The 26,326-nt window shown below is 42.4% G+C and overlaps 1 protein-coding gene across 7 annotated transcripts in view; it reads left to right on the forward strand.

The window, feature by feature from the left end:
* The window catches only part of dapk1 (death-associated protein kinase 1), a 225,658-nt gene that overhangs the window by 175,786 nt on the left and 23,546 nt on the right, over positions 1-26,326 (forward strand). For 6 of the 7 annotated variants that reach the window (XM_041186193.1, XM_041186194.1, XM_041186192.1 and 3 more), the window contains 4 exons: positions 2,261-2,449; positions 6,575-6,772; positions 21,033-21,171; positions 22,177-22,297. In XM_041186193.1, coding sequence (XP_041042127.1) covers positions 2,261-2,449; positions 6,575-6,772; positions 21,033-21,171; positions 22,177-22,297 — 647 coding nt within the window. The remainder of the gene's footprint in view (positions 1-2,260; positions 2,450-6,574; positions 6,773-21,032; positions 21,172-22,176; positions 22,298-26,326) is intronic. The other variant, XM_041186196.1, reaches the window with a different exon arrangement.

The raw sequence follows: 26,326 nt of genomic DNA on the forward strand, positions 1-26,326 counted from the left end.
GAGTATCATTTGAGAGTTAGTATCATATTGACAGTATTTTTTTTTCAAATTCTGTGAGGCAGTTCCCAGTGTTCTTCCTGCCAAATCAGTCTCCCTCATCCTGGAGGCAGATTTACAAAAAGCTGTTTAACATGGCTCGATGAGTCTACCACTGGGGTAAGGGAGCCAAATTTCAGTGAAAATGCCAGGAGTCATTTCAGGTACTGGTCTAACCTCTGGAAACCAATAGACCCATCAAGAGGAAATTGTCTCCCCACCACAGTTAAGGTCTGAAATTTCAAACATTTCCCAGCTTCCATTGAGCCTCATTAGAATTATTAGAAAGTCAAAAAACGCCTTGCATTTATTTAGCACTTTTCACAGCCCCAGGACATCTCAAAACACTTCACAGCAAATGAAGTACTTTTGAAGTGCGGTCATTGTTGTAGGAAATGCAGCAGCCAATATGCTCAAGGTAAGCTCCCACAAACAGCAGTGTGATAATGACCAGGTATTGTATTTTTGTGATGTTAATTGAGGGATAAATATTGGCCAGGACACTAGAGATAGCTCTGCTCCTCCTCTTCAAAATAGTGCCAAGAGATCTTTTGCAGCCACCCAGTAGAGCACCACAAAAGACAGTGCAGCAATTGCTCTGTGGTGCTCTGGAGTATCAGCTTTGATATTTGTGCTCAAGTCCTGGAGTGGGACAGGGACTTGAAACTGGAACCTTGTGACTCAGAGGTGAGAATACTACCAACTGAGCCATGGTAGATACATAACATTAGTGAAATCAGAGTGGGATTCAAACTTAGAAAATGGAAGTAGAAGTAGGTTATTCGGCCCTTCAATCCTGCTCTGCCATTCAATATGATCCTGGCTGACCTTCTATCTCAATGCCGTACTCCCACTCTCCAACCCCGCCACCCAACCATATCCCTTGAAGCCTTTCAAGTCTAGCAATCTATCTATTTCCTTCTTAAATATATTCTGTGACTTGGCCTCCACAGCCTTCTGTGGTAGAGAATTCTACAGGTTCACCACCCTCTGAGTGAAGAAGTTTCTCCTCATCTCAGTCCTAAATGGCCTACCCCGTATCCTGAGATTGTGACCCCCCCCCCCACAACTGCCAGAGGAACCATCATCCCTGCATCCAGTCTGTCCAGCCCTGACAGAATTTTATATGTTCCAATGAGATCCCCTCTCACACTAAACTCCAGTGAATACAAGCCGAGTCAGCCCAATCTCTCCTCGTACGACATTCCTTCCATCCCAGGAATCAATCTGGTGAACCTTCACTGCACCCCCTCTGGCAAGTGTATCCTTCCTTAGGTAAGGAGACTAAAACTACACACTATACTCCAGGTGTGGTCTCACCAAGGCCCTGTACAGCTGCAGTAAGACATCCTTGCTCTTGTACTCAAATCCTCTCGCAATGAAGGTCAACATACCGTTTGCCTTCTTAACTGCTTGCACCTGTATGCTTGCTTTCAGTGATTGGTGCACAAGTACACCCAGGCCCCTTTGTACATCAATATTTCCCTATCTATCACCATTTAAATAATACTCTGCCATTCTGTTTTTCTTACCAAAGTGACTAACTTCACACTTATCCACATTATACTGCATCTGCCATGTATTTGCCCACTCACTCAACTTGTCTAAATCGTCTTGAAGCCTCTTAACATCCTCCTCACCACTTACATTCCCACCTAGTTTTGTGTCGCCAGCAAACTTGAAAATATTACATTTGGTTCCCTCATCCAAATCATTGATACATATTGTGAATAGCTAGGGCCCAAGCACTTTCCCTGTGGTACCCCACATATAAACTGGGGTTCCATCTCCTCCCTCACTTGGATGAAAAATACACCATGTCATTATTTATCTCTCGATGAACACCACCAACAAATAGATTAACTGGTCATTCATCTCATTGTTGTATGTAAATTAGCTGTCATGTTTGCCTACGAACAACAGTGAATACACTTCAAATATAATTCGGGAGTGACTGGATAGTGACTGGGGACAAGAACTTTGGCTGACTTTCTTTCCTCTCCCTTCCCTATTAGAAAGGTGATGTATGCAATTGTGTAGCCCCTGATTTGCTGTTCTAGCACATAGTGCCTTTCACACTAGAATATCATTTATATAAAAAAAGTTAAATTAAATTTGAATAATTTATATTTAACAAGCTTTACTACTTTTATTAGATGGTGACCTTGGTCTGAGAAACATTAAATTTATAAACAGCATATTTGATTAACTTCTCATTTTTAAGTTTCAGTGAGCATTACAAACCTGTATCCTGGCTGTGAAAACGTCAGTGTAAGGAGCCGGAGCATGATGTTTGAACCAAGCCTAACCAAAGGAGTGTTGCAAGCTTTTGTTTCACCAACGCACAATCTACACTATGCAATTGATGACCAGTCCACTAAAGCTATAGACATACAACATGCTAATATTAATGGTAAGAAATGTCTACTTTACCAATAGAACTGAACAGTTGGAACTCATAACCCTTTTACTGGCTGCTTACCTACTAGCTTTAAATAGGACGATGCTGTGAAATGTGAAGCAATTTTTATATAAAAGATGCTGCCTTAAAAAAACCTCATGCTTTTTAGCTTGTGAACTGCATTGTGTGTTTATACAAGTGAATAGATGAAGCAGCATTTTGAAAGCGTTAATTGCATTTGCAGTACATCAGTAATTTAAGGTTAATCCAACACTTATCTCAAGACCGCGGTAAACCAATTTGTAATGCAAGTGCAGCAATTACTTTGGCAGTTTGTTTAAAAACGTTGTAGCATTTATTAAGTAAGTGCTCTCTTGATGGTGGTGAGTAGCTAACCCATTTAATCAGGAAGAAACTAAATTGAATTCCCACGCAGACTGAGTTAGCTGACCTTAACCAGAACAACTCATAGGATCTTACGGTAATCGTCGATATAGATGGTTTAGGGAGAGGGAAGTCAGTCGGCTGACAGCTGTACTTCAGACGGCTGTACAGTGATCCCTGTTGGAAGCAAGTATGTTTGTAAATCTGGTGAAGGTATGTCATGGCTTGGATGTGGTGATACTTTTAATCAAATAAACCTACAAGCAATCGTCATCAAAGCTGACACGAAAGTAGTTGCTTGGATGTGATATTAGAGGTCTGGCAAACTGTCCCAGCAAGAATTAGAGGAGAATGAGAAAACTTATTAACTTCAGAAATAGTATGCCAATTAATTTTCATGTTTCGGTCCATGTAACTGCTTAATGAGCTTTTCCTGATGGCTTCTCAACACCGTGCTTTCTGTTATTAATTACTGTGGAAAGCTTTGTGGATTATTATAGCTGAACAATGGGCTACCTTCAAAGAGGAGATGCTTTGGGCTCAGTCAAGTTATATTCTCTCAAAAGGGAAGGGAAGGACAAACAAATCTATAGCTCCCTGGGTGACAAAGGAGATAAAAAATAAAGTTAAAGAAGAAAAAGTGTGCTTACAACAAGTGTCAGGTAGCAAGTACAATTGAGAACCAAGCTGAATGCAGAAGGTTCAGGAGGGATATGAAAAAGCAAATATGAGAAGCAAGGACTTGCAGCTAACATAAAAGGAAATCCCAAAGTATTCTATAAGCACATCAATTGTAAAAGGGTGGTAAAAGGAGGAGTAGGGCTGATTAGGGAACCAAAATGGGATTTACACATAGAGGCAAGAGGCATGGTTGAGGTGTTAAATTATACTTTGCGTGGGTCTTTACGTACGAGGCAGATGCTGCCCAGGCCATGGTGACAGAGGAGGAAACTCAGTCACTAGAAGGATTTAAAATTGATAAGGAGGAAGTATTGGATAAGCTGTCAGAGCTCCAAGTTGACAAGGCACCGGGACCGGATGAGATGCATAGAAGAATATTGAAGGAAATGAGAGTGGAAATTGCAGAGGCACTGGCAATAATCTTTTCAGTGTTCACTAGATTCGGGGGAGGTGCCGGAGGACTGGAGAATTGCAAACATTACGCCCTTGTTCAAAAAGGTTGTAAAGATCTGCCCTGCAATTACAGACCAGTTAGTTTAACTTTGGTGGTGGGGAAACTTCTAGAAACAATTACTCGGGATAGAATTAATAGTCACTTGCAAAAATGTGGATTGATTCAGAAGAGTCAGCATGGATTTGTTAAAGGAAAATCATGTCTAACTGGCTGGATTTTTTTGAAGATGTAACAGAGATAGTTGATGAGGGCAAGGCAGTTGATGATGTGTTCAGTACAGCGCCACACAACAGACTTGTGAGGAAGGTTATAGGTCACGGAATAAAAGGGACAGTAGCAACATGGATACAAAATTGGCTGAGGGATGGGAAACAGAGAGTCATGGTTAATGGGTATTTTTCAAGCTAGAAGGTTTGTAGTGGAGTTCCCAGGGGTCGGTATTGGGACTTTGCTTTTCCTGATATATATAAATGATCTTGGTGTACAGGGGACAATTTCAAAGTTTGCGGACAACACAAAACTTGGGAGAATTGTAAAACAAAAACAGAATTACCTGGAAAAACTCAGCAGGTCTGGCAGCATCAGCGGAGAAGAAAAGAGTTGACGTTTCAAGTCCTCATGACCCTTCCACAGAACTGGGAGAATTGTAAACTGAGTGGACAGTGTAGAACTTCAAAAGGACATTAACACATGGATGGAGTTGGCAGATAGGTGGCAGATCAAGTTCAATGTGGGGAAGTGTGAGGTGATACACTTTGAAACAAAGAACATGGAGAGACAGTGTAAAACAAAGGATGCTATTCTAAAGGGTGTGCAGGACCAGTATATATATATACATAAGTCATTAAAGGTGGCAGGACAGGTAGAGGGAACTGTTTCTAAAACATAACAGTATTCTGGGCTTCATTAATAGGGGCATGGAGCACAAGAGCAGGGAAGTTATGATGAACTTATATAATACACTGGTTAGACCTCAGCTGGAGTATTGTGTGTAGTTCTGGGTGCCACACAATGGGAAGGATGTGAATGCATTGGAGAGAATGCAGAAGGGGTTTACAAGAATGGTTCCAGGGATGAGACACTTCAGTTATGAGGAAAGATTGGAGAAGTTGGGACTGTTTTTCTTGGAGAGGAGAAGGCTAAGAGGAGACTTGATAGGATTTTTCAAAATTGTGAGGGGCCTGAACAGGGTAGATAGGGAGAAACTGTTCCCGCTCGTAAATGGATCGAGAACCAGGGGGCACAGTTTTAAAGTGCTTTGCAAAAGAAGCAAATGCAAGGTGAGAAAACCTTTTCACACGATGACTGTTTAGGGTTTGGAATGCACTGCCTGGAAGTGTGGTGGTGGCAGATTCAATTGAGGCATTCAAGAGGGCATTGGACAATTATATAAATAGAAACAACATGAAAGGTTAGGGAGAAAAAGCACTAAATTAAAATGCTCAGAGAGCCGGTGTAGAAACGATGGGCCAAATGGCGGCTGCCTCCTACACCGTAATAATTCTGTGATTGTTTATTTAGGCACTTCCCAAACTATTTTCCAATTTGACCCCTTTTTAATGCCTGAAAATTAACGTGACCCCAGATGCCAAATAAAACAATGAAACAGTGCAGTAGCATTCAGTATATTATCATTAAATGTTGCATATTATAGATTAACATATAATATGTACAATATATAAATGTAAAAATCTGTGCTTTTAAATTATTTTGCAAAAATGTTATTTTATGTACTCACCAGGCCTAATGAGACATATGAGCATGCATGTTGCAACACAGTTTCTCAAAATCCCATTTTACAAGCTCAGTGTAAGTGCTCCCTTGATTTGGTCTGAGAGAAGAAGCTCACTGTCACCACCATTTCCTTATCCCTGTCTGGTGAAGCCCCCTCTACTTTTCCATTTCTCTGCTCCACCTTTCATTCTCACCTCTCTGTCATTTCAGTGGCTGTTGAGGTGCAGAGCACAGGAGCACAAGGCCCTGCTGCAGATTAGGCACAAGCTGAGCATCAAAACCGAGAGCAAAAGAGCAAGGGATGGCAGAGAGCGGGAAAAAGGGGAAACTGTTTGGAAGATCAGCGAGCACACGGAGTCGGTGGGAGTGTTGGTGAGGCTGTGGTTGGAGGACCATTGAGCACAGGGGATGAGGGTGGTAAAGTTTGTGATTGATGGACAGGGGAAGAGATGAAGCTGTGATTGGAGGGTTGGAGTGAGGGGGTGGGGCCAGGAAAGACCTATTGTAGAAAGTTCCAGAGCTGAAGAGATACTGTGGCTTGCAACACAAATTCCCAGTTCACAATCAGCTTCTCAGTTTGTTGACTTGTCCTTTTTCCTGTCACTGTGGAGGAAGAGCTGTCCCAAAATTTGCAGCAATATTTAAAGCCCTCCATTATACTACACTGTATAGGATGAACATGATTTTATTTCTCGCGAACCCATTTGCTGTTTCTGCAACCCTAATTGGGGTCATGACCCACAGCTTAGGAACTGCTGGCTTTAATTGTTGTCACCACTTAATCGCTCAGCAATTTCAAATAATGAAGAAAATTGGACTGTTAACCCATGTGTCTTTTTTTTAAACCTTAGAATAATTGAAGCATTTCAATTGCTTTTTTTTAGGTGTTGGTGATTTTAGTGTCTGGGAGTTCTCTGGCAATCCTGCTTTCTACTGCTGTTATGATTATTTTGCTGCAAATGACTCCACTGCTATCCACATGGTGCTTTTCAGTCTGGAGGAACCGTATGAAATGCAGCTGAATCAAGTGACCTTTTGGCTCAATTCCCTCAAATCTCTTATCCCAGCAGAAGAGCCTTTAGGTAAGGTTCAAGCCGTGCACTGTTCATAGAACGCGTTCATTAGCCAATCATAATCGTAGAGAAAGGAAGCGTTAGAACCATTCAAAATAAGTTTACATATTTAGTGAATAGGAATTTAGTGAACTAGAAATATGAACTTCATTGAAGGTCAAATGGCTTTTTCTCATCTTTGAGGTTTCTTTATCTTATTTTAAAAATCACACTTTGGTTAAGTATATAAGTAATGATTTACTTAATATTTCCTTGTAAAGTCATCAATAAAAGTTAAGAATAAGTTTATTTTTCTCCTTGTGTACTATAGTAATAGTACACCTAAAATATACTGAACTTGTTTTAATCTGAAGACTAGCAGAACCACTGGACAGTTGGCATGTATCCGTGGGTGCTGGAGAAAATCTATAGCTCAAAGGTTACAGAGATGAAGGAGCCCTTAGATAGTAATGAAGTTTCATGGTTATAGAAACAACTAGTTGTACCTTTTATAGATTTTCTTCTAGATTTGAGTTTGAGTCCTCAGCAATTTACTATCTATATTGATAGCTTAGATGAAGGGACCAAGTAATGTACCTGCCGATACAAAGCCAGGTGGGAAAGTAAGCTGTGAGGAGGATACAAGAACCTGGAAAGGGATATAGATAGGGTAAGTGAGTGGGAAAGAAAGTGGTAGATTGAATATAATGTGGGGAAATGTGAGGTTATTCGTAGAAAGGATAGAAAAAACAAATATTTTTTAAATGGCGAGCAGCTATTAAATGTTGGTGTTCAAAGGGACTTGGGTGCCCATGTCCCAGAATCACAGAGTTAACATGCAAGTACAGCAAGCAAGTAGGAAGACAAATGGTATGTTGAACTTTATTGCAATGAGATTGGAGTACAAGAGTAAGGAAGTCTTGCTTCAGTTGTACAGGGCTTTGGTAAGTACTGTGTACAGTTTTGGAAGGATATATTTGCTTTAGTGGGGGTGTAATGAAGGTTCACTAGCATGATTCCTGGGATGAGGGGGTTGTCCTATCAGGACAGATAGAGTAGAAAGGGCCTACATACTCTCTGGAGTTTAGCAGAATGAGAAGTGATCTTATTGAAAGACACAAGATTCTGAGAGGGCTCAACAGGGCAAATGCTGAGGGGTTGTTTCCCCAGGGGAAATAGTCTGAGGGCAAGGAGTCAGTCATTTAGTACTGTGATGAAGAGAAATTTCTTCATTCAGAGGGTTGTGAATCTTTGGAATTCTCTAACCCAGAAAACTGTGTACCCTCAGTCATTGAGTATATTCAAGATTGAAATCAATAGATTTTAAGGGATATGTGGGTGAGTAAGTGGAGTTGATATAAAAGATCATCCATGATCTTATTAAATGGCAGAGCTGGCTCAAGAAGCGTTATGGCTTACTCCTATTTCTTACATTCTTATGTTGTGACAAAGTATGGAAATCTAAGTTAACTAAGGGCTATGAAAATCCAAGGCAGAACATGGCACTGGATAAGAAATTAAAAGAACGAATTGTGTGTAAGAGTGCTGCAGGGATCAGTGCTTAAATCCCTAATGACTCAGACTTTGCAGTCAGTTTGAGGTGACGGCACTCACCCCTTTGCCTTGAAGCAAACTGGTCGCAAAGATCTGACAATCTCTGTGGTGTGGATTTCCCCTTGATGTTAGTCTGAATCTGGCAAGAAGTCGAGGGATCTAGCAAAAGTGATGTCATCAAGCAGGATAAGCAGCCAATTTCACTGAAGTATTTTCATAGACAACAAACCAGTAAGTAAAATGCACTGATTATCCTTCATTTCTAATTAAATTTTCCAGTGAGCAAAATATATCAGCGCATTAAGGTAGAAACTGAGAATAGACATGTTTTTTAAATGTGGATTTTTTTTATCATAATGGAGAATTCTGACATTCCACAAATATAAAATTAGTTTTACAGGGTCTGAAAGGTTTCTCAGTAACTTATGAATTTAATACACCACTTAAAAGCTCAGTTACACCTAATTCAACAAGGCATAACTTTTACAAGCATTTTTACAAAAAGTATGTTCGTGTAAACGGGCAAGTTATTATCAGTTCAGTGATTTCTAAATGATTGCTGTCTGAGGATACTTCAACAGTGTACTCAGTGGAGAAGCATAGAATCTCTGACAGCAACTTCTGGATTTCCATATTTTACTGCACACATGTGGACTCCAGATCAGTTTCAAAGGAGCGGTGATGGCAAACATTGTCATTACTATTTCAATATCCAGGCCATTGTTTCTAATGTTCATGAATAATCTGGTGAAACAGTTTTAACTCGAAACAACACTAAAATAAGCAGCATATAGAAACGGGGGCCAGAATTTTACGTTTATCAGGTGGGTGCGCACCCGACCCGAACGCATGTGAAATGGTGCGAAATGATGTCGGATGTGTGTCCTGATGTCATCACGCATGCGAGCAATATTGAGGTTGGTGGGCATGCGCTAGAGTTGGAGCTGCGCCCGGCGACAATTAAAGGGGCAATTAAAGCCATTTAAAAACCCTATTGTCCAAGATTTTACGTTTTCCGTGCAATTTTTGCGCTCATCACACGGGCAAAACCAGCAGGCGGACAACTTCTTTTTTAACGAAACCTCATCCAAGGACAGGATAAAAAGGGTCTGGAGCATTGCCATTGTGAGTAGTGAGGAGTTTAGGAGATAGTTTGCTTAGTGAAACTTGACAACTTTATCTTTGTTTTGAGCTTCAGTCTTTGCATTGCTAGCCTTCATTTCAGGATTCGGTGTCTCCCAGGTCCCTGGCGGATTTATACCATGTGGACCCTTACAGTAACCAGACAGCCTTCTGTTTCTCTGGTAATGTGGATTGTCTACTCCACTTGTGGCAGCTTCTCTGAGGAGGAAGAGATCAGATTTCCCTATGCAGCTTCCAGGGGAGTGATCTGTGGAAGGAAAGGCTTGCGTACAGGGCCAGCAGGAAGTCCAAGACAGAAGGTCCTGCAGAAGACGCCTCTATCCTGCTGCCAGAGTGTACAGGCAGCGATACAGCGACCTCAATGTGTCAGGTCAGGTTCAGTGCTGAAGGAGGCTCCATCTCTCCAGGGAGACTGTGATCTCCATATGTCAGATGATTGGACCAGAGATCACCTCCAACTGTATGGGTGGCCACCCCATGCCAGTGACTCTGAAGGTCACAGTGGCCCTCAATTTTTATGCCTCCGGCTCTTTACAGGGGTCGGTGGGGGATCTGTGTGGAGCGTCCCAATCGGCTGTCCACGGTTACGCCAAGCTGGTGACTGACACCCTGTTCAGGCAGGTAATGACATTTATTTATTTCTGGACGGATGAGGCCAACCAGGCTGAGCAAGCCAAAGACTTTGCTGCAATTTCTGAGTTCCCCTGCATCCAGGGTGCAATTGAATGCACACATGTGGCCATCAAGGCACCAGCAGGTCAGCTGGGTGCCTTCGTCAACAGGAAGGGCTTCCACTCCATGAATGTCCAGGCAGTTTGCGTCCATGACGCAGATTTTGCAAGTCTGTACAAGGTACCCTGGCAGCTCCCATAATGCTTACATCCTCCGATACTCTCAGGCGCTAAGGCTATTCGTGGCTCCTGCTCAACTGGATGGATGGCTGCTGGGCGACAAGGACTATCTGTTGAAAAGGTGGCTTATGACGCCTCTCCAGCACCCAAGAACAGAAGCAGAGCAGAGGTATAATACGAGTCATGCCTCCACAAGGGCGGCCATAAAGAGGACCATAGGTCCACTGAAGATCAGATTCAGATGCCTTGTTTTTCCAGGGGAGCATTACAATACCCCCCAGAGCAGGTGTCACTGATCGTGGTTGAATGCTGTGCTCTTCACAGTCTGGGCCTGGAGGAAGAGGACCTTGAGGCAGCTCCACAGGCCACAGATGATGAATCCAGTAGTGGACCAGAAGAGGAGCCCGGGGAAGAACATGATGAGGACATGGAGGCAGATCTCTGGAACCCGCAGGGAGGTCTTGATTCAACACTTCTTCAGCCAGGCTGCCAAAGCACTGCTTTCAGCTCATACCAGGGCTGCCTCCTCCTTACTAAATGTTTGAAATTACCTGTTTCATTGAACCGAAAGTCCACTCAATGCCTGTGCAATAAAGTTTAGAGCTACTTGGGTCCAGCATGAGATACTGGCGTGCCTTGCACCTACAAAACACATGAAACATACTCAGGCTTTTAACACAAAAGCAAAATTTATATAATGTTGGCACTCGCAGAAAGTGAACAGGGTGTTAAAGACCACATCGGTAAACAAATTAACAAAACATGTCAGAACAAAGGAGCACATGCAAAAAGTCCCTTGTGTTCATGGTGCCTTAAGCTTGCATTTGCAAGTGCTGTGTCTTGGTGACCCCTCCCCTGTCGCTGGCGGTGGCATTGGAGACAGCCTCCTGACTCTGCTGTCCTGGTGGCCCTAATGACCTTGGCAGTTGCCCTCTGGCCCCGCCTGGGAGGGAGTGTCCAGTGCCACAGCTGGGCACTCCTCAGTCATTGTGGCCTCATCAGGTGCCTCGGTCACAGGCAGAGGAGCTGCTGCCATCATCCAGAGCACCCTGAGAGGAGCCCGCAGAGACGACAAGCAGCTTGTGCGCCAACGTGAGGTTGCTCTGAACCTCCCTACTTGCCGTTGATGGACGGGCACCTAGCAGAGATACTAAGTCCCATCTCCCACACTGGCAGTGACCTCCTGAAGCCATTGTTTGAGGGCTTGCAGGTCCGAGCGCAACCCCAGGAACCCCTGACTCTGTTACTGGAGCTGCTTCTGCATGAGAGTTGTGACTGTCTCAACAGAGGAGGCAGTGCGTTTGGTGCTGAGGATCAACGTAGTACTCGTGCTCCACATGGACTCCTCCATAACAGACCATGGCATGCAAACCCTCAGGGACCTCTGCCAGATCATCCCACGCATCACACTGGGCATCCAGGGTTTGCCACCTAATGGACAACTCCCGAGGCTCGTCATTTGCTTCGGAGTCAATGATTCTGGTCTCCAGCAGTTCTCTGACTGCCAGCGCCCTGGACACTCTTTGCATCCACCAGCTCCTCTTACAAGTGTGCCGTGTCCTCACCGCTGTGCACCAACATCGTAGCCAGCGATCTAATGCCCACCGAGTTGCTGATATCTGTGTTGGTGACTGGTGCAGAAAAGGAGTGTGATGCAGGTGCATCTGATGGGCACTGGTCCTCCGGCATCAAGGGTGGCTCATCGTTTGCTGGATGGCGATTCTTGGGGAGAAAAATGACGTCATTAGTATTAGTCATCGCACTGTCACTGTGCATGCTTGGCAGGCTGGTGGGACAATGGAGATCCGCATCATGGTGCCATCATCTTTCAATGAACAATGGGGATTCCAGGTTTGAGGTTTCCATTACAGATGCGACAACACAACGTTTACACACTCCAACACATTCATCCGTGCACTGCACCCTTACCTTCGTCAGAGACCCCTGCCCCTCCACAACCGCTGAAATGAGCTAGGCGAGGACACCCCATCTCGGAGGCATCCATCTCGTTCCTCATCAATATGAGCAGGTCTAGGGGACCTTGACCTCTCTGTTGTAATGGCTTCTCTTCTCCTGAAAGGACAGAGGAGCATTGATTAGTCCACTCTGTACCTGCAGCACCATTGCAGCCTGGCCACCCCCGCTTGAGGAACACCTTGCAGGGCACATCCGAGTCATGTCCCTCAATCCACAAAGCAATCAGGCCAAGCAGCCAGGGTTAACTGCCTTGGCCAGCGCAGATTTCATTGACAGTTGGCACTCAGATTCTTACACCCCTGAGTTCCACGGAGGGGGGACGGCCAGCCAACTGTTAACACTTCTCCACACAGATCCATGCCAACTCAGTGTTACGACCAATGCAGTTGGTAAAGCGGAGTTATCTAAAAATCCCAGAGGGAAACTTTAAACAACTGTCATAACCTATAATTTTAATGTTATATTTGAGGTGCAACTCTAAATTCAGGAATCATTCTTAGTTCTTAGTTCATTAGTTCGTGAAGTTTTGCAATAAACTATTGAAACATTTTATTAACTTATGCAGTTTTAAAAATATATATACACATGGCTACAAATTACTACTATCATGACTTTTACAAATTCCCAAATTAATCTCCACTAAGGCAACAGCAACCCATAGACTTAACCAAACACCAGGCGAAACATTTTCACCTTTCGAATTCAAAGAGAGGTTCTTTCACTTTGGTTCATTTGGAGCCAGTTGGAGGCTTGCAGCTGCCTTTTGATCTCTCATTCCCTCTGCTCTGCCCACCTGAAAACTGCTGAAGTTATACCTACCACCACTGATTAAATTCAAATTCTCATTGCCTCACCAGCCTCTTTGTACTTCACCTTTTAACAATGAAACCCCTTTCATTGTACCAATTTTATTAGTAATGTAAACATATTGCTTGGTATTTGCTAGGTAGGCGTCAGTTTTAACCCCACTTCTTGAATGCTCTGTTCAAAAAATGCAAATGCACGCTTTCTCTCTTAAATATCAAAGCTAGTACACATCAAGGCACCCAGACTAGTTGGCTTTAATCCAATTAAGACACACCCACAGACTAAATCTCTATTTTAAAAGAAAAATATTTTCCAAAATATTATGTACATTAATAGCTTCATGACACTCGGTACTCGTCCTTGCTGAGCGCAGCAGATCGTTGAACCTTTTCGCAGTGCTACACCCGTGTGCACCACACAACAATATGGCTGTAATCTGGGCTGCCATCTCTGCTCATGCTTCTGTGGTCAGGTGCGGTAGCTTCCTCTTGCCATCCCTGAGGATGAGGATGCCCCACCTGGCACTGACTTCCTCCACAAGGATTCCCAGGCACTCATCCGAGAACTGGAGGGCCGAGTGCCCACAGGGCTTGCCCTCCCAACTGGTGTGCCCAGCAGGTGCAGATGCCATTACAGCTGGAAAAAAAAAATGTTTTATCAAACAGCTCCAAAGCTATAAAGTGTCCCCTGGCAGCCTTCAGGGGGCAGCCTCTGCTACTTTTAAATCCCCCACTGGGTTGCCATTGGACCCGGCGCCTGACAGACTCCTGTCCCCACCCGGCCCTTCCGACCATTGAGCAGACATGTTTCACAGTGGGTGGCCCTGCCACCCAATGTGAAATCACGTTGGAAATGCGATCTCGCCTGGGAGCGGATTATGCGTCCATGCCTACACCAAGCATGAAATTCAAGCCAGGATGTTGTTTTTGGCAAGGCAATTGGAACAGTTTGCAAATGATGACACAGATGGCAAATTTAAATTTAAAATTGTAAAGTACTGTGCAATGATTTGAATGGAATTACTACACAGAGACTTAAGAGTCGGAAGTAATATACATATCTTTTCATCGTCTGGCAGATGGAATATAATGTGGAAAACTATGTAGTTATCCACTTTGACTGGAGAAACAGAAATGTAGAGTATTTTTTTTTAAATGGTGAGAGATTGGGAAGTGTTGATGTTCAAAGGAACCTGGATGTCCTTGTTCATAAGTCACTGAAAGCTCACGTGGAGGTGCAGCAAGCCATTAGGAAGACAATTGGTATGTTGGCCTTCACTGCAAGAGGATTTGAGTATCGGAGTAAAGAAATCTTGCTACAATTGTATCAAGCCTTGGTGAGACCGAACCTGGAGTATTATGTGCAGTTTCGATCTCCTCACTTCAGGAAGGATATACTTGCCAAAGAGGGACTGTAACAAAGCTTCACCAGACCGATCGCTGAGATGGTGGGATTGTCCCATGAGGAGAGATTGAGACCACTGGGCCTGTATTCTGTAGAGTTTAAAAGAATGTGAAGTGATTTCATTGAAGCATACAAAATTCTTACAGTGCTCAACAGGGTAGATGCAGGGAGGGTGTTTCCCCTGACTGGGGCATCTGGAACCAGGGGATACGGCCTCAGAATAAGAGGTTGGCCATTTAGGACAGATGAGGAGGAATTTATTCATTCAGAGGGTGCTGAATTTTTGGAATGCTCTACCCCAGAGGGCTGTGAAGGCTCAGTCATTGAATATGTTCAAGACAGAGATTGATAGACTTCTGGATAGTAAAGACAACAAGAGATATGGGGATGGTGCGGGAAAATATTGTTGAGGTAGACGATCTGCCATGATCCAGTTGAATGGCGGAGCAGGCTCAAGGCGCCGAACGGCCTACTCCTCCTCCTATTTCACTGATTTCCACCATGAACTCATGTATTTGTTGGATTGGTGAGTGAGGTTTTAAAAGAAAATGTTCTTCTAATTTTACAACTTCAAAAGCTGAATGTTCTGCGGCAACTGGTCTCCCGAAATGCAGACACTTCAGGTTGATGATGTCACAGTGCACATTGTGTGATGTTACTAATTCGACCAAATTTTCAACACCAGATTCTTTTGAGAGAGCCGAGAGAATTTCTGCAGATTTAGTGGAGTTTGGCAGTGACATGGTTCGTAGCCTGCCCCTGTTGTGACAGATTGCTACAGCTGGGCTGAGAAAATCCTATGTAGTCTGAATAAGTGTTACAAATATTAGCAATTATTCACTCCAAAATCTTTTCAAACCTTCACTTTACTTAGCTCTTATCCAATAAATAATCAAGAAGTAATTCCTGTAAAGTAACAAACTTCAAGTTTTTAAATTTTTCTTCAGATTTCAAAAGCTGAATTTAAATTATGAAAGCAATGTTAATGTATCAAGTGAAAGCTTTTGCTTTGATGGGTTCAAGTTAAATTTGTGTACCCCTTCACAAAGTGTAAAGTGATACCATATTGCTGGCCATGTGGCCTTTGTCTAATGTTACAGTGACCTCCTAAAGCTTAATGTCCTTTGTATGGCACAGAAGGAGGCCATTCGGTCTATTGAGAACAGGCACAGACTCAAAGAGGAATCCAGTTGGTTCCACTCTCCTCTTTTCCCCATATCCCTGCAATGTTTCTCCTTCAAGAATTTGACCAATTGCCCTTTTTGAAGGCTACTTCTGAATCTATATCCACCACCCTATCAGGCAGTGCATTCCAAATCCTAACCACATATTGTGTAAAATAAAAAGGTTTTCCTTATATTGCTTCTGCTTCCTTTGTCAATCATTTAAATTTGCCCTCTTATTATTGACCCTTCAGCCATTGAAAACCATTTCTTCTTCTTTAAGTTGTTCTGCTCCAAGGAGCTTCTCCAGCTTACCTCTGTTAGTCACTCATCAAGTCCCTCATCCCTGGAGCCATTCTAATAAATCTCTTCTCTGCCCTCTCCAAGTCTTCACCTTCTTCCTAAAGTGTGGTGCCTAGAATTAGACACGATAATCCTAAAGTTGAATGCCAAAGTCAGAAAAGTAAATTTGTAATGCATGGTGATATTTTATATTCAGGTCCTGTTTAAATAAGGCCTTAATATTATAGTGAATTACTCACTTTGTACAGCACATTTAACCCCAGGGTACTTTTCGTTATTCTACGTAACGTAAACTCAAAGAAAGTAAATAGTCTTTTCTCTAAGGATATTCTTCAGTAGCAATCAATGTGCAGTGAAACTGAAGAAAAAGTTTTTAAAATTGCCTCCTTGTAAATCCCTCTGTTCTTGACTATTGTAGTGCTTATCATAAAGGTTTAAAAACACAAAATTGAAAAGCTGGTGGTAGTTGGGTAGATGATTAACTTGTGTCTCAGTGTGATGGTGTAAGTATGTAAGGGTTGTCATTGGTATAGTTGTCCTTTAAGTCCTAGTCTATCCAGATGAGAAATGAGAGTAAATTGAAATCAATTAGGATTTCCTCCTGCAGCCGACTAATACATCGGTGTGCACACCAAAAAAGGACATTAAAAACAATGCTGGAAAAGCTCAGCATGTCTGGCAACAACTATGAAGGGAAAAACAGTTAACATTTCAAGTATAATATGACTTAATCAGAACCCAGACCTCCTAAGTTTTTCCAGCATTTTCTGTTTTTATTTCAGATTTCTATAGGTGTTAGTGCTTTGTTTTTATATCACTAAGAAATGACAGTTTGGCTATAGGCAGGAAAGGAATGGGCCCAATAGAGGAATAATATATCTGAAGTTCACTTTCCCGGCCTTGCATGAAGAATACTCACTTGAACAATTTGCTATAACAGCATTATCTGGCCCATCAAATTCATTCCTGTAGAAAACTAACTCTCCCATTATATCCAGCTGTCTTGTGAACTTTCCCTTCCATTGTACCCTGCACCACCTTGAAGCTCTTTGATAAATTAAATGGGGCGTTGATATGTTATAGTTGGCCTTTACATTCTGAAAGATGAGGCGAAGCTATATTCCTAATCATCAATCTGAGAGCTCTGTTGTCAATGTACATACATAGATATTGGTTTGGCAGGGAATTGGTATTGGCTGCAAACTTCCCTCCCCTATTGCAGTCAAGTAGCCTGTCGACCCTGATGTGAACAATAACCACTTGTTCCAGTTACTGGAGGGCAACAGTTAACTCTGAACAGTAACCCTACAAGGGATCAACTGCAACAAATTGCATTTATACAGCACCTTTTAATGTAGTGAACATTTCTAACCACCACACAGGGAAGGTGCAAACACCGGAGTTTATGGGCAGAATTTTCCGTACCCGTTGGCAGCGGGCGTGTTTGGCGACATGAGCAGAAAAAATGGCTAGAAGGCCAAAAATCAGTTTCACAATGTCGTGAAACCAGTTTGCAATTGTCCACTCTGTCCATCAATAGTGGACCGTGTTTCCCACCATCAGACATAAGGAACGTCATTGTAATACATTGGCATATCATTATAAGACCAGCTTGCCGGAATCATCCCCCAGATTGGGTCATCCGAGCATGTCGGCAACTGTACATAAGCAACATGCACCTGGTGAGCGGCACTTCACTCGGGATTTTGAGGTTTGTTTGCCTACCTTGCTTTGGGCAGCACTCAATCATCAGCGCCAGCCTTCACAGGCAGCACCACATCACTTTTAGGGGGGCTCACGGGCAGTCATAAGGCGGGGATGGCTTTTCAATGGCTGCAGGTCTAGAGCTGTACTGGGGAAGTGGGGTATCCCAACGTATGTGGAGGCACAAGTTGATCTGTTCAACTGGCTTCAAAATGGTGAGAGCTGAGGAGGCAGCCTCCAGAGGAAATGAGGGCAGTTGGAGACGTGAAGGTGTGTGAGATAGTGAGCGGTGATGTCCCTTGAGCTGGAGGAGAGTGAGATGCCAGTGAATGTGTGATGGGCTTGAGAGTTTAGAGTGATGAGATGGTTGCCTTACCTTGGCAGCAGGGATGAGATCATTCATCCACTTCTTGCACTGGATGGCCAGCCTCTTCTTTGTAGCATTGGCACTGATTACCACTGCCATCGCCTACCAAGCTGGAGTGGTGAGATTGCTGGACCTCCTGCAGCCAGAGCTGGGGGGGGTAGATGACATCACAGCGGGCCTCCACGGCATCCAAAATGCATTCCAGGGAAGCGTCACTTAATGGCGGGGGGGGGTGCTTCAGTCGTCTTGCCTTTCCGGGCCATGTCTTCTGTGCAGCAGCCCTGAGCTGGATGCACTGGGAGATGTGCGTGCGGCTGCTGTTTAAATATGACACCCGACGTGAGAGAACAGCGAAGTGACGGCGATGTGGGAAATGAGATCCTGCCCACCAGGGAAATGTTTCCTGGGAATGCGTGATTAATGAGGCAGGATTGGGACAATATGAAAAGCCACCAATGCGGCCGATAGGTAAAACACTCTTTTCCCCAACTGCAACTGCACTTAGTGCAAACCTGGGATGATACTGCCCAATGAGTTTGGGAAGGCACCAAAGGCATAGTTGAAATGATAGATTTTGAAGAGACTGTTGAGGGTGGATAGAGAGCTAACAAAGTGAAACATGGTTTAGGGCAAGAGTTGGAGAAAGTATAACTATGATGGCTTAAAGCTCTGATACTAATGGCAGGTGGAAGAGATCCACTGGAGGCTTTCAACAGAAGAGCAGATGATATTAGTTGAAGGAGGTTGCAAAGAATGAATAGGGAAGATCCATGGAGAAATTTGTAAATGAGTTCTGAATTCAGTAGATTTGGGGATCAGAAGCCATGGAGGTCGGTTATGACCGAGAAGATGAGTGACTGGAACTACGGGACAAGTTGTGAGCGATTTAGTTTTGACCTAAGTTAACTTATGGTGGTCCTTGGGATGGAGTGTTTTGGAGAAGACAAACTTGGAGGTAATAATTGTGCCCAATCATCTACAGCTGCTTCATCAATGACCACCCCTGCACCCCCCCAGGTCAGAAGTGGGAATGTTTGCTGATGATTGCACAGTCATCAGTTGGATTTTCAATTGCTTAGATACTCAAGCAGTCCATGCCTGCCTGGAACAAGATAACATTCAGGCTTGGGATTGATAACTGGTAAGTGACTGTGTGTCACTTGTGTAGCATGACTATGAACATCTCCAATGACAGAGCCTCCCCACCTCCCTATTCAATGGCATCAGCATCATCCCCCACCATCAGCATCCCAGGGCTCATCATTGACCAGAAAGTTAACGGGATCAGCCATATAAATACTGTGGCTACAAGGGGAAGTCAGAGGATGGGCATTCTGCTAACTCCCCAAAATCTGTCCACCATCTACAAGGCACAAGTTAGGAGTGTAATGGAATACTTTCCATGTGCCTAGATGACTGAAGCCAAAGTTTCTTCGTCTGCACTTTCCAAACCTACAAACTCTACCGTCTAGAAAGGATAAGAGTAGCGGATGCATAAGTATGCCACCATTTAGGAGTTCCCCCAAGTCACATCCAATCCTGATTTGGAAATATATCATTATTACTTCACTATTGTTCAGTCAAAATCCTGGAACTCCCTACCTAAAAGTACTATAAGCAAACCTACACCAGATGGACTGCAGCAATTCAAGAAGGCAGCTCACCACCACCTTTTCAAAGGCAATTAAGATTGAGCAATTAAGGCTGACCCTCACTAGCAATACCCACATCCCGTGAATGAATAAAAAAAGACTCGATAAGGGTATCAGTGATAGTGGGATAAAAGAAGGCATGGCTAGTTAATTTTGCAGAGGTAGAAGTGTTGGTCAAAGAATAGTGAATGAGGCACAGACTACAGGCAGTCTGAGTTTTGCTTGAGAGTACAGCCATTCAGAGTGTGTGTAGTATTTGACAAGATGAATATGCCTTGAAGTTGCAGGATTGTGTGGGACAAGCATGTGTTCCAATATAAAAATTTCATATTGTATCACCTCCCCCAGCAGATGGCACTAAAGAGCCATTAAAATAAATTATACTACATGCTGTATAGTGTCAAAGTTTTATGCCTTTGTGAACCATAAATAAATGACAGTTATTTTACATGTGCCTCTGTTTTGGGATTTATTCACTATTGAGGTGAAAGCACTAGAACTGTCATTTCCAAATTTGCATAAATCCTTGAAATTGATCTAGAATAAGCTAGTATGAAAGAGAACTGAATTACTGGGACTTTGTGGAATGGTTTGCCAGAACAGTTTGGGCATTTCTTCTATAGACTGCAACCATTATTTTGGTAATATTGTTAATCAGTTATAAATACCTAGTTTATTCTTCAGATTAAAAATATATAGATTTTCAGTTAACAATATTTAAAATGCAACAATGTGGATTTTAATCTTGACCCACAAACTCATGCTTTTGTCTTTGTAAAATCTATGCTGGGATGACTGTAAAGCAAGTCCAGACACTTGATGTTTAATAAAATGATACACTTTTCCTTTAAATATCACTGATTTTAAATGTTCGAGCATTCCTCAAAATTTCCTAGCTGAGATAAGAATAAAGACTGAAGAGAGTTGGATGCTGCCCTGGGAAATGAAGGGTACCAGTAAAACTTTCCCAACTGGTCTTGTAGACCTTAAAGTAGAATTACGGATTTTTACTGGGATTTGACAGTTTTGAGCTGTTTCTTGCTTCTGAGCTTTGACAAACAATTCTAAAGGTTCCAATGTTTTGTTATGGTAGAATTCAATCCTCTAGCGTTTTGACTTTTTATATGTCAATTCTTAAATTTATAATAACCTTAAACTTCTAACCTGAACTGGAAATACTGTCATTGGGATTTAAACCTGTTTCCTTGGTAAGATTCCTACACTGTGGTTATAGTGGATAGCTCATGTGTGGGATTAACAGCATACATGACACTCAAATTACAAATTGGTTGGATTAAAATGAAGATAAAACAAATGATCAATCTGCTTTATGTTTATACTGAAAGTGATTTCTTTTTTTGATAGCATTTGGTGGAAAGCTGAAAAGTCCTTTGCAGGTTATTCTTGTTGCCACACATGCAGATATTGTAAACTGTCCCCGTTCATTTGGAGGGGAATTTGATTATGACAAAGATCCATCACTTCTAAAAGAAATAAAAAGTAGGTAAGTAGCCAAAGTCGTCTGAACTGCCTTTTAAAAACTCCGCTTTCCTTAGATGCCCCATCAATTCCCAGCTTGGTTCAATCGATAGCACTTTTGCCTGCAAATTTGTGGGTTTCAGGCCCAGTCCAGGACTTGAGCATATAATACAAGCCAGCACTCCAGCTGGTACCGTGGGAGTTCTGCATTATTGGAAGTGGCGGTCATAAGAAAAGACATTTAACAGAAGCGCCCATCTGAGCCCATGGCACTGTTCGAAGAAGAGTTCACAAGCAACTCTCCTTATGTCCAAACCAACACCACAGAAAGCAAATTTGATATTCATTCATCTCCCTGCTCTTTGCGGGATCTTGCTGTGCTCAAAACCTGTTACGTTTGCCTTTGTAAGTGTCTGCACTTCAAAGTAATTTGGTTGTATGTGAAGTGCTCTTGGGATATGAGAAATGTAACAACTCACTGGAGAATGTCCAACAAAAGTTGCTACAAAAGTGATACATTAAAGGTTTCCCTGGGCTTGGGACACAAAACTATTTCCCTTTTGTGAACATTTTTCTTGTGAAGAATTCAGCTATTGTAGTAACTACGTAAGCTATGACTGGAGACACCACTAATTATAAAAATGACAAATTGTTTCACTTTTGGAGGGGCAGTGTTATGGTGGAGTTGCTTGAATCGGGCCAGCAACATCAAAGCAATCTCAGTGACTGGTAGGGATAACTATATTTAGTCTTAAGCAAGTGTTTGTGACTTTGTAGAATCCAGGCATTACCAGCCAGAGTTTTTTTTACTACCAACCAGTTTGTTTTTGTTTTCTATATTTTTAACATTTATCACATTACACAGCTAAGATGTTCAGTTTAGTTTTGTTAAAAGTGTATTTATATTTGATGGTCCTGAGTGGGAGCTAGGGTCCTAATACTCCAGTATGACTGAACCTTTTCTAAAATTTATCGATAAATTGTATTCTGCCAGTACTGTCATTTTTATAATGGACTTGTACGTTCTTAGGTTTGGGAACGATATGCAGATATCTGATAGATTATTTGTGCTGGATGCTGGTGCATCTGGATCTAAAGACATGAAGCTGCTACGAAATCACCTGCTAGAATTAAGGAATTGCATTCTTTCTGTGAGTATCCTGTACTATGTACTGTATGTATGGCAAATGTTCAAGAAAGGGGGCAAAGAGATTCCTAGTAACTACAGGCTGGTCAGTTTGACATCAGTGGCAGATAAGGTTTTAGAAAAATGACCAAGGAAAGAATTAACAGGAACTTGGGAGAGATTTGAGTTAATTAAGGAGAGACCACACTGATTTGTGAAAGGCAGATTGTGTTTGACTAAGCTTAATTGAATTTTTTGAAGTAACAGAGAAGGTTGATGAGGGAAATCCAGTGGAGGCTGTCCAAATGAATTTTAAAGCGTCTGACAAAGCATTACATAAAAGCTGATGAGCAAAATTGAGGTCCATGGAATAGGAGAACCAATGCCAGCTTGGATTTAAGAAAAAGATTTAAGGGCAGAAAACAGAGTCATGGTAAGTGGTTGTTTTTCAGACTGGAGGATAGTAGACTGTGGTGTTCCCCAAGGGTTAGTGAGGACCACTGCTTTTTGGGTATACACAGATGATTTACATGGAGTAAAAGTTCAACATATGCCAATGATATCTAAGTCAGAGGAGTGACAAAACAGTGAGGATGATACCAATCAACTGCAATAGGACATGCTAGCAGAATGGGTAGGCAAGTGGTACATGGAATTTAGTGCAGATAAGTGTGAGGGTTTTGGCAGAAGGAATAGGGAGAAGCAATACAGACTTAATGGCACAGTTCTATGGAGTGCAGAAAGAGAGGGACCTTGGGGCACATGGGCGTAGATCTTTGATCTGGAGCTTAACCAGTAGAGGTATTGAGTGCAAAGAGAGGGAAAGTGTGCTGAACCTTTATAAGGCTCTGGTTAGGCCACAGCTAGAGTCCAGTTCTGCTTTCCACAATTTAGGGAGGACTTGATGGTCTTTGAGAGAGTCCAGGGGAGATTTACCAAAATTATCCCAGGGCTGAGGGATTTTAGCGACAAGGTTAAGTTGGAGAAGCTGGGGTCAAAGAGATTGATGGGAGATTTGATAGAGGTGTACACGCTTATGACAGGTTTAGATAATGCGGGCAAAGAAAAGTTGTTCCCATTAGCTGATGTTACAAGGACTAGTGGGCACAGATTTAAGATTTTGGGCAAGAGGTATAGGAAGGATATAAGGAAGAACATTTTTTTGCAGGACAAGTGGTAATGAACTGGAACTCACTGGCTACGAGGGTGATGAAAGCAGAGACAATACATATTTCAAAAGGAAATTGGATAGGCACTTGAGAAATATAAAGTTACAGAGAGAGCAGGGGAGTGGGACTGACTGTATAGAGAGCTACTTGGATTCAGTGGACAAACAGCTTCCTCCTGTGCCATGACGACTGTATAATTAAATAGACTGGGAGCGGAATAGTAGAATTAAAGTATGCAGGGGTAAAGTTTATATCTCACAATGCGTGTTGGCCATTTCAGTTTTTCTCATTCTTGGAAGTCTTCCTGATGTCTGGAATGTTCTTGTCTCAGAAAATGATTGAAAACATTTTTGTAGACTTGTGTCTTATTTTATCCTTGGATGCCATTTTTTTTTAAATGTACTTTTCTTCCCTTCCTCGTGTAAAGCTGCTGACTTGCTGGAGCACAGTTCTACTGATGCCACCTACAGTAACTAAACTGCATAAGCATAGGTGAACCTTGATATTGAGTGTTAGTGAGCAATTTAACCATGGAGGGCATCACAGAAATCAGATACTGCGTGAATGTACATGTTTCAGGAGAAGTACAGTTGTTGGCAGCACATAGGTGGTAACTAGTAGGGTATCGCAAGTATCAGTGCTTGGGGGCTCAGTTATTTTAGAATCTATAGCAATGGCTTAGATGAAGCGAGCAAGTGTAATGTATCCAAGTTTTCTGACAATACATAGTTAAGTGGGAAAGTAAGCTGTGAGGAAAATGCAAAAAGGTTGCAAAAGGATATTGTAGATTAAGTGAGTGGGCAAGAATTTGGCAGATGGAATATATTATGGACAAGTGTGAAGTTATCCACTCCAATAGGAAAATAATAAGAAAAGCAAAATATTTTTTACATGGTGAGAGGTGTGTTAGTATTTGGAGGGACCTGACATGGATGACAAAGTAAAGAACAAAGAAAAGTACAGCACAGGAACAGGCCCTTTGGCCCTCCAAGCCTGCGCCGATCATATTGCCTGTCAACTCAAACATTTTGCACTTCCAGGGTCCGTATCCCTCTATTCCCATTCTATTCATGTATTTGTCAAGCTGCCTCTTAAACACCACTATCGTACCTGCTTCCACCACCTCTCCTGGCAGCGAATTCCGGACACTCACTATCCTCTGCGTATAAGAACTTGCCCCACACATCACCTTTATAGTTTTCTCCTCTCACCTTAAATCTATGTCCCCTAGTGATTGCTTGCTATACCTGCAAATAGAGTCAATGAGAAAAGCAAATGATATTTTGGCCTTTTTTACAAAGGGATTGGACTATAAGGATAAAGAGAACCACCTGAAGGATTGTGCAATTTTGGCCATCTTACTAAGCGCAATGAAGGTTCAGTCAACTAATTCCTGGAATGGAGGAGGGATTGAGTACACTTGGCTTATATTCCCTCGAGTTTAGAAGAATGAAGGGTGGTCCCATCAAAACATATAAAATTCTTTAAGGGACTTGACAGGGTGGACCCTGGGAGGATGTGTCCCCTGGCTGAGGAGTCAGGAACTCTGGGTTCCAGAATCTGAATAAGGCCTTGGCTGTTAGGACTGAGATGAGGAGAAATTTCTTCAAAGCATTGTGCATCTTTGGAATTTTGTGGATGCTTAGTCTTTAAACATGTTCAAGACAGAGTTCAATAGACCTTTTGGTACTAAAGGAATCGAGGATATGAGGATAGCACAGGAGGGTACAGCTGAGGTGGAAGATGATCTTAGTGAATGGCAGAGCAGGCTTGGAGGCCAAATGGTCTATTTTCTTTCCACAAAGCTATCCTACTTTTTTAAGTACACTACATGGCACAAGTCCTAACTCCACATAGGGATGATGGAAGGGAAGGAGCATTTAATGCATCCAATTACCGGTCGCGTTATACTGTACACACTGACTAATCTCTCTTTATATCATTGGGCCAAACAGCTTCATCTGATAGGCAAGTACAAGAAGTAATGTTGTAGCAGATTGTGACATGACATGGATTCTGTGCACGGTCAGCACAGAAGGAGTCTTCCTGAAAACGGCATCAGTGACCCTGCCAAATTTGCTGAGATTTTTGTAGGCATCTCTAATCTGAATTTCAGGAATCAGCATTCACAGGTCCCACTGATAACAATGTAAAAGCTGCTTTAAATTGTTTGTCGTGATTACACCATAGTGCAAGATCACAGTCTTCAATTGGTCACGTTGCCTACATTTCTGTATTTTGTAGTATCCTGTTTGCAATTAGAGCAATGTGAACACAGTGCTAAAAATTAAGTATGTCAGCATGTTCCAAAGGCTGTGTTCAAAAGCTGACATTTTATTTGATTGCCACAAACCCTTCAGTTTTAGCTAGTTTATCTTCTGGAAGTATTTGCTCCACGCCCTAGTTAAAAATCAACATTAATCTTTGGACTACTGTTACTTAATAAATTGCCCTTTACAGTGTTCACCTACTGTATGTTTTTCTTCCATTTTTCTTATGTGGACCCAACTGCGGGCATACCAATTATACACTGTAATGTTTTGTGCTTTTGTTGATTATGTTTATAAGATTTTTGACTGTGATACTTTATTTTATAATGCTTGGTATTTACTCTTGCGTTGTCTTTTTCTCCTGTTGCTTTCTGTTCCTCTTTGCTCCTTTTTTCCATTTTCTCAATCTAATCACCATCCTTCTACCTCTTCATTTTCTTTTATCTCTCCTTTGGCTGCCTTAGGAGCTAATATAGATGCCCATACCCTGAGTATAGTACAGAACTGTTTCCAGTGGAAGTAATTTAGAAATTTGAGACACATTTGCCCTGCTTATGCTATGACCCACATCCAGCAACATTTAAATAATTGATTATGCACAAGACATTGTGTGTA

The sequence above is a fragment of the Carcharodon carcharias genome, chromosome 4 (genome assembly GCF_017639515.1).
Source record: "Carcharodon carcharias isolate sCarCar2 chromosome 4, sCarCar2.pri, whole genome shotgun sequence".
Lineage (NCBI taxonomy): Eukaryota > Metazoa > Chordata > Chondrichthyes > Lamniformes > Lamnidae > Carcharodon > Carcharodon carcharias.